This window comes from Mus caroli, unplaced genomic scaffold (genome assembly GCF_978045245.1).
Source record: "Mus caroli unplaced genomic scaffold, Mus_caroli_1 scaffold_3, whole genome shotgun sequence".
Classification (NCBI taxonomy): domain Eukaryota; kingdom Metazoa; phylum Chordata; class Mammalia; order Rodentia; family Muridae; genus Mus; species Mus caroli.
The window spans coordinates 22736283-22745936 of NW_028227258.1; the positions used below are offsets into that span (position 1 = coordinate 22736283).

The window sequence follows — 9654 nt, forward strand, 5'->3', positions numbered from 1 at the left end:
ATTGGCATCATTGTCTTTTATTATTGTTATTTTATTTTGCAACCTTTACAAGTTTTAGAATCTGACATAAAATTAGATCAAGTAAGCAAAGCTGAAAAAAAAGAGTTACAAAAAAGCTCATTGAGTCACACAATTTAGTCATTAAATAGCCTGATCTCCATAGTGTGATTGCTATTAATAAATCCTAATTAGGTAATTCTGTGTGTTTAAGAAAGTAACTCTTATCTTTTAAAACTTATTTGCAGAGAAACAAAACCAGGAGCCATGTGCCAGAGTTGGAGAGAGGAGTGGGAACCCCGGAGTGAAGCCGGTGGCCTCTCGACCCTGGGGAGAGAATCCAGGAGCTACAGTCTGTGCCCTCACACTTGCTCGACACTCAAGGAGCGCAATTTCACACTTCTTACCACAAAAAACAAATTTCTTTTCCCACTTTGGTTAAAAATAAAGCCAATGTGTGACACAAATGGTTTTCTGTGTTTTGTGTGTGATTTTTATAACTCAAGCATTATTTTAAAACATGACCATTGGGATGTGAACACACACACACACACACACACACACACACACACACACCAGCATAAGGCATGTGGCTATAGGAGAAGGACTGGGATGGCAGAGTCCCAGTTATTAAGAAAGAATCCTGAAGTCTCTAAATCCTTCTGTTCATTGACTCTGTGATTTCAATATTAGTCACCATAAGCATAAACAGTCTAATGGGAATTTATAGTTTATATGGCATTTAAAAAGTAGATTTCTCTTGCCTTGTAGCATGAGTGGAGAATATACCTTTCTCTATTGTCTGATGGAGAAACCAATGCTAACATACGTTCACTGTGGTGGCCAAGCTTGTCACACACAGAACCAAGACTAGACTTCTTGTCACATCATGGCTGAGTATAACAAACATATCCTACCTCTGAGATCCACTAAGTCTTAATATTTTATGAAAGATTAAAACCATGTTTGGGGGGCATGCTTTTGATTCCAGCACTCATGAGGCAGAACCAGCAGATTTCTGTCAGTTTATAATGCTAGGTTCATCTATATAAGTTTTAGGTCACCCAGGGCTACTCAGTGAGAGACCCTACCTTAAAATATAGTAGATATTGGCTATTTTCAAACAAAATGATTTTTTTATTAAATATAAAAAATTTAAAATATATTAAACTTTTATAAAATATATAAAGATATATAAATTATATATTAAAAATATATATTTTATTAGCTTTTTGAGAATTTACTTTGTCCATGTGTTTTGATAACACCCATTCATCTACTCCACTTTCAAGATCCACACCTACTTTCCTACCCACCCAATGGTGCATTCTCTCTTCTGAGTTCGAGGCCAGCCTGGTCTACAGAGTGAGTTCCAGGATAGCCAGGGCTATACAGATACAGAGAAACCCTGTCTCAGAAAACCAAAAAAAAAACCCAAAAAACAAAAAGCAAAAAAACCCCCACCATCTCCAATTTGTGCTGCACACACAGCCTTTGGGGTGGTATCTGTCTTAGAGATTAGTCAATGTATCATCAATGGAGTCACACCATTAAAAGATTCTGACTCTCCCTTTATACCTACTAATCTGAGTGATTGATTAATAAAGCAAGTTTAATAGCTTATGAATTTGAAACCATTCTAGAAATTACATGAATTCACATATACAATTTTCATTTGTGTATGTTGTGACTACAACCTAATTCAGTGTCCATATTCCTAGAATACAATTATATTGCGTGAAATTTTTTTCATGAGCTTTTATTTTATCATGTGAGAGTTAGCAACATATTAATTAATTGATTCTAACTGGAATCAGTTTGAAATAAAAAAAAAAACATTGTACCTAAATGATGGGATATAATATTAGATAGACCTTTAAGTCCCAAAGTAGAGTAAAACTTGTATAGGTCTTGCTACCCATTCTATAGCATCCGTGCACATCACTTCACTTCCTCTCTCAATGTCCCTATAAGATGAGGATTGCACTTATCCCCAAGTTAACTCAGGATGCTGGAAGTTAAGTAATTCACTCAATAGACAGAATGAATCCAGACATTCTGAATCTAGAACAATGATAATTGGGCATCAAGGGATTCATTCAGTAAGTTTCCCTTTATTTACTTCCTTCTGCCCCTATAAACCCCGTATCTGTTTCACTGACCCTTAGAAGCAGGTTCATTTTGTTTCAGCCATCATGACAAAAGTCAGGGGCCCAAATGACAACAATTCCTTCTAACACATTCCATGAGATCCATTTGAACCCAGCATATTAAAAGTGTTTATTTCTAAGCAGAAATCCTGTAGATGCCATGAGAGGCAGCAGTGGTTTCTCAACTCTTCTGATTGATTGGTAGATCTCTAACTGCATTAATTTTTTATTATCAGGAAACTCAAGTGATTGAAGTGCCACCACATGGGAGATAGCAAGTTACAGGGGAAGCTCTGAAGAGCTTCGGCCTTGTTTGATTCTGTGCCATGTGATCCCACTGTCACATCCCACTATTTTTGAGCCTCTGCTCCTTAGTCAGTGAAACAGATGTGATACAGACAGCCTTGAAATGCTGTGACAGAAGAGACACGCAAAGTTCTCAGCACCACCCAGGGCAGATGCTCACAGATGTTGTGTAGCTACTGCTCAGGGCTGATGGGGACCAGATTCGAGTGTCATCACCATTTTCTGGTCCTGATACATTTTATAAAGGCCTCAGTGAGGAGATTACTGATTGGAGAGATTAGTACGCAGGGTACACTTCAGTAAAATCAATGATACTGTCTTTTTAGACATAGGCAATCACAACTGATTTCTTCAGAGCAGCTTCTCTTTAGAATATTGTTTAGCTTGTCAACGAGAGAACGATCAACACTTTATAGTCATGTAAGTGAGGAGACCCTGTAACTAATCTATATTGAGGAATATGCCATCACCCAAGTCCAAATGTTTTCACTGAGATGAGTGTGTTCTCTGGGAAGCAGACTATGAAATCAGGATGAGCTTCTCCTTAGTCTATAAAGGACTGTGATGGCAAGACAGAGTGGGGGCCAGAGCAGTGACTCTGGCAAAGTGAAAAGTTATTGAATTCTGAAAGAAAAGGAAAGTACTGGGCTGGGGACATGGCTCAATTGGCAAAGTGCTAAGAAACCTGAGTTCAGATCCTACCCCAACCCTCAAAAAAATGGTGCATATCTGTAATTTTAGCATGAGGAATTTAGAGACAAGAAGATCCTTTGAACTTATAGGCTGAATCACTGAGCTCTGTGTTTATTGAAAGGTGCTGTCTCCTGAAATTAGGTGGTAAACTAACCACTGAGGAAGATACCTAGCATTGAACTATCTCCTATGCATACACACATGGACAGGAATCTCCTGACAAACTACACACATGCTCACACACATGAATTCATGCATGTACACATGCATGTGTACATACACAAACACACACACAAAGAAAGAGTAAGAAAGAAAGAAAGAAAGAAAGAAAGAAAGAAAGAAAGAAAGAAAGAAAGAAAGAAAGGGAGAGAGAGAGAGAGAGAGAGAGAGAGAGAGAGAGAGAGAGAGAGAGAGAGAGAGAGAGAGAGAGAGAGGAAGGAAGGAAGGAAGGAAGGAAGGAAGGAAGGAAGGAAGGAAGGAAGGAAGGAAGGAAGGAAGGAAGGAAGGAAGGAAGGAAGGAAGGAGAAATTACTGGCCTGGGGAGATGGGAATGGGAAAGGAGGAAGCATTCTCACACATGTCCTTCCTGCTTCATCAGATTGATGTCTTGTGGGATGCTAATGCTACTGTACTAAATTTCAAAGCTTTAAAAATAATCAGGTAGGATTCTGAAACATATGTTAGTATCAGAATAGCACCAGACATAAAGCAAAATATAGTCATGGAAGTGAAGGAGAATACTGTTTGTCTGCACCTGTGTACAGATGGCTGCCACAGCAACGGTTGGAGTTCTCGTGGTCAGGAAAGATGTCAGGAACAGCAACCAGGTGTCTAATTCTCACACAGTACCTGCTTCTATTTAGGGAACAGTTATTATCTCTACTGATATAGCTGTCTGCGGGGTACAAAAATCTCAGAAGAGGAGCTTTTTTAATTGGCCCTATTAGATGTTACTGGAACACTAATTTTCTTGTGTTTATTCTTCTGTCATGGGCTATGGTGTGTAGAATCCCCCCACCCCACCCCCAACCAATTGAACTTCTAAGTTTTTCTTCTGAGAGATTTCACACTCCAAGACATCACTGTCTGACTCAATAAAACCAAAAGGACCCTAGGAATTCAGAAGGAAGAAAAGAGATATGATACAGGATTTTTATGTCCCAGTAAAATTCTTACTTTGGAAATCAATGCTTAGAAATGTTCATTTCAAATTATTAAAGAGCCCATTGGAAGTTGATTACTCATGAAAAAAATATTAGTAACTTGAATCATAGCATGATTCATAAATTAAAATATTTACCTGAAGCTTGGGACCAAAAGGGAAATGCCTGTTATCTAACAGATTAGTTTCTGAAACCATTAAGTACTAATATTATCTCAATTTTCTGGATCCTTGTGATCTTTAAAATAAAATGAGAAGAGAGTTTGTTGAAGAAAATGTTATGAATATTCAGAAAGTATTTCACACATTGATGACATATGATTGATCACTTTCAGTTTTAGGTAAAGACCATTAAAATGAGCTATGGAGGGAAGGATGGTAAACAAACACCCTGTGGGCCAAATAGTGTTCGCACTGCATTTTCTCCACACTGAATTACTATAGCAGATGGCTTATTCCAAGTAAGAAATATGGACAAAAATTAAGCTTAGTAGAAGGACTAAGCAAATTCCTATGACTATTTTATACTATTTGTTTATTATTTTATTCATAGTTATTTTACTGTGTATTATATTTGTATCATTTGTTTATTGTATTATTTTCATATACAGTATATATACAGTTACTGGCAAGTGTACGGTGCTTGCATGTGGAGTAAGAAGTATGATGTTCCAATGAATAACTATCATGGAACCTTGCGGAGTGCAAAGCATGGGCACCCAGACAAGAGGGAAATTGTGTATCCATGTTATTGTCACCATGAGGTTATTAACCTCTGAACCTTAGCTCTCTAGCTAAGGCGTGCTTTACCTTTCAACAGTATCTCCAGCTCCTGGCACATCCCAGCTACATGCCTCCCCAGGATTGAAGCTTGCTGTCGTGGCACCAGTATTTTTTCCTAAACAATCTCTTTGGATCTTTTCTGGTCTCTGCTCTGAAACCATTTGCCCAATTCTAGCATTCACACAATCCTGTCTTAGATTGTCTCTCATCTGCAGTAAAAAAGAGGATACAATGAATTACATGTACTCTACATCTGTGCAGCCTTCCCTAGACCCTTCTTTACAACTCAGTGGTAAACTTTCAGACTTAGTGACTTGTAAATTGGCTTCTTGGTCTTTTATCTCTCCTGACCCCAGTAGTTTAATGTATATTCTGCTGACAGATTGATCCTCCTGGTTTATAACTCGGATGATAAAACCCCATCTCAAGCAACTGCTACAGGTCTTAATTGTCAACTATAAGAGTCAATATTTCTTTCCTATTTATTTGGAAGTGTGGGACTTGAACCCAGAGCTTTATACAAGTTTGGAATCTGCCTCACCCTGAGCTACCTCCAGGGATAGTCATCTCTTTTTCTCGTGTTGCTATTTAACATCTCCTGATATTATTCTTTGCACTCTGCTTTCTAATAGGCAGCCATGTTCAAAATATGGCTACCTTATATTTCTAGACTAGAATACACTGATGTTTCTACAATGCCCCCATTTTGAAACATTCTATTTTCACCTTGAGCCTCCTGATTTCAAATTATAATGTTCATCACATTCTTATTTTCCCAACATACCAAATTAAGCAACTTGTGAATTTTCTATACAGCTCTTTACTTATTCGTTAAGACTTATAACACAGTAGAATTCATGTTACCTGCTTCTGCCTTCTCACTGTATCTAACATGGGGAATGGCTCCTATTAGTTTCCATAACGTCACCGGATGTAGCACGGTGTCTTCTTATAGTGTGTTGAATCAATTTTTGTTTTATAAAATTGAGTATTGTCACTACAAATGAATTCCTTGTAGCAATTAAATCTTTCTGATATTATTATTTAGTGTTCTGTTTCTACCTATCCTATTAAAAAGAAAATGTTAGAGGGAAACGTGTGTGTGTGTGTGTGTGGTATGTGTGTGTGGTGTGTGTGTGGTGTGTGTGTGTGTGTGGTGTGTGTGTGTGTGTGTGTGTGTGTGTGTGTGGTGTGTGTGTGTGTGTGTGTGTCCTAGTTGTCCATTTTCTTGGAATCTTCATTTAGCATCTCTGAGTCTCAGACTCAGAAACCTCACCCCTCTAGACTTACAAACTACTGGAGTGCCTGTTCAGTTTTAAGTACAACGTAGAAGACTTCAGGAAGAGTAGCAGTCCCCTTCGGGAACCTCTGCGACACAGTTCTATAGGGCAGCTCTCCAAGCTGAACACTGCAAAGTCTTAGAACAGCATCCTAACAACAAAAGCTTCTTGCTGTCATGCAGATAGTCTCTGGATTTCAACAAAAGTCTCGTTGCCTAGATCATGTTTAAATCCGAGATTGACAAAAACACCGGAAGGGGAAGTACTCAATTTCTCAGGAAAAAAAATCATATTTAGAAGTCAATTTCAGATCAAAAAAAGCATGTACTTACTTGACAGTCTGAATTTTAGAGCTAAAATGTCTCCCTCCCAAACCGCAGTAATTGACTCTGCTGATAAACTTGTTTATCATCCTAACTGTGAGGGGCCCATGAAGCTCTGAACTCAATGTCCTCTCCGAACAGGGAGTTAAGGAAAGAACTGACTAGGCGAACTTAGGAAATGCTTCATTTCCTGTGCCGAATCTGCTAAGGAAACATCAACTGGCAAAGCCAGGTGCATTCAAGTCTTCCATGTGGACAGGAAAGTCTCTCTGTCCCGTCCCACCCAGGCCACTCTCGAGGGTCAATCTGTGGCGCTCAGGCACAACTTCCTTCTCTACGATCAGTCTCTCTCTCTCTCTCCTTCTCTCTCTCCCTTTCTCCTTCCCTCCATCTCCCTCTTTCTCCCTCTCTTCACACCTTCTCTTGCCTCTTCTTCCCAGCCTCCTTCCTCCTCCTCCTTCCTCTTTTCCCCACACCAGATACAGGCTTCAAGTTATCAAGCAGGCTTGTTGGCAGATGTGAAGGAAATATTGTTTAAATGTTTTCACTGCCCAAGTGAGAAATTTTCCAGCACGGGCTAACAACTCATTAGAAAGCTGCCACTCTTAAAGCAAGAATGGACCCTTGACCAGTGAGCTAGAGGAGGCTGGTGTTTTCCCTAAATGATCCACTAGAAAACACCTGTGGGTGGGCGGTGGTGGCCCACGCCTTTAATCCCAGCACTTGGGAGGCAGAGGCAGGCAGATTTCTGAGTTCGAGGCCAGCCTGGTCTACAAAGTGAGTTCCAGGACAGCCAGGGCTATACAGAGAAACCCTGTCTCGAACCTCCCCCCGGCCAAAAAAAAAAAAAAAAAAAAAAAAAGAAAAGAAAACATCTGTGGGCCATTCTGTGTCGTCCTCCTTGGTAGCTTCTTTCTTACAGTCCCAGGAGGGCGACAAGTCCCTGGCCCTCTTCCTCTTTGTTTGCAGGATGTGCAGTCCAGTTAGCATTTAAAAAGTGCTGGCAGCCTGCTGCACAGTCTAAGGTGTGTAGAGCCCAATGGTGAAGAGCCTCAGCTCGGGCTCTCAGAGTTGATATTAACGAGGCACACGATTTTGAGCAGTGAGTTGTAGAGTTGACATTTTCAACTGTTCTAAGACATACTGAAGAGTAACTTAGAAGCTGGTCATCAGTCTCTTGGGCACTTTTGTAAAACCCCAAGTTCTCAGTCTCTCTTATAACTTTCTGGAGAGATGCAGGATAGGAAACTGTATGGTGCTTCAGACTTATCCTCAGTTTATAACAGTATTTTAAAAATTACTGGCAAAATGTAAACTCAAGTTGGACCATTGATTTTTATTTTTTCTACTTTTGGTTGTTTTTATAAATTAAAATCTTGTAGGCAGTAAACTTTGGAAAAAGGTACAGGCAAATAAAATTAGACCTGAGTTTTCCGGATTACTCTCCCATCCCCCCCCACACACACACACAGACACACACTCACACACAAACACTCACACACACACTCACACACAAACACATACCCTCCCACAGTGCACACCGCCCGCACCCTAGAGTCAGAGCAAATCTTTCCCAAATGAGTCTTCTTTGGGCAGCTTCAGTTTTAGCTTTCATACTTATTAAATCTGTCTAATAGTAGAATCGCTCACGTCTTTCTCTCAATAGCACATTTACCACTGTGGGCAAGGAAATCACCTTATTCATTTTTATGTTCTTCTCACTACCCAGCACAGGACCCTAATAAGCTATTACATTTAATTGTGGTTTATTTTGTATTACTTAGGAATAGTTAGAAATAAAAGTGAACATTGTCTCAACTGCCCATTAACGCAGGGTAACGTGCATCTGAGGGTTTTTTACCTGCATAGGTGGTGGGTTTGGCTTGTTCTGAAAGTTACACAAAATATTATGTAATTATGTTTGTGTGTGCATATATTTCTGTAACAAAAGTAGATACATTTCAATAACCACTCCCCTAAGATGCTAGTATTTGCCTAATGGTGAATCACCATTCACTTCTGCATGGAGTTTTACCTACCAGAGCTGAAAGAAAGCTGTACTGTTGGAGACTTTGGTAGCACTGTTCCCAGTGATGGACTTTCACTCTTACCCGATCCACTATTATTCTGGGCCGATGACAGAAAAGGCCATTATTTTGTTTGTTTGTTTGTTTTTGTTTTGAACTAGCACATTTTAAGTCAAAATTCTATTTTTAGTCCCTAAAAAGTTAACACATTTCCTGAGACGTTTTCCGAATCCATTTAACACACTTTCAGGCCCTCACACCAGCAAACATTTCCCTTCAGTAGAAACGAACTCTCTACTTGTGGCACTGCCTCCTCCGACTCTTTCAAACTTAACTCTGTGTACCCTGTTCAGCCAATCAAGTAGCAACTCATCAGAAGTGCGGGAGAAGCCCCCGAGGATCAACTGAGCCTAGGAGCTCACCCACACCATCAGAAAAGATAAGAGGACCGTACCTTTGCTGTCCTCACTGCGGCAGAGACTGTTGGACAAAAGGAAGAAAAGAACAGTCGCTTGAAACAGCCGCATGGTGCCCACGGATGGTCTCAGTGGCTTCACTCTCCAGCGTAAGGCAGGGAAGGATTCCTCAGCCTGGCCAGGCGTATTAGCAAATGGGAAAGGTGTACTGAATGTGAACAGACGCTGCCCATTCCTACTTATTTTGGGGATTCTGATAAAGAACTAGAGGAAATACACACACTCCCTTTGGGAGGTCAGCAGAGAGGAGATTTATTGTTTCAGCCCCTTACAGGAACTCCTTTTTTTTTTCCTCTCTCTTCCTTTGGCAGCCACTTGTGTTTTTGTTACTGCATTATTTTGCTCTTCTTCAACAAAAAGGTCAGGATGGGATTTGAACAGGAAGAGACCCTTCTTGAGAAAGGGCCAGAGAGCTTTCTAACTTTTGTTTTGAAAGTGCATTTTAGAGAAGCTGGAA

The 9654-nt window shown here is 40.0% G+C and overlaps 1 protein-coding gene across 1 annotated transcript in view; it reads right to left on the minus strand.

The window, feature by feature from the left end:
* Nucleotides 1-9370, minus strand: part of Emcn (endomucin) — an 87994-nt gene extending 78624 nt beyond the window's left edge. The window contains exon 1 of the mRNA XM_021158495.2: nucleotides 9176-9370. Coding sequence (XP_021014154.1) covers nucleotides 9176-9248 — 73 coding nt within the window. The 5' untranslated portion in view covers nucleotides 9249-9370. The remainder of the gene's footprint in view (nucleotides 1-9175) is intronic.
* Between the last annotated feature and the right edge of the window lie 284 nt (nucleotides 9371-9654).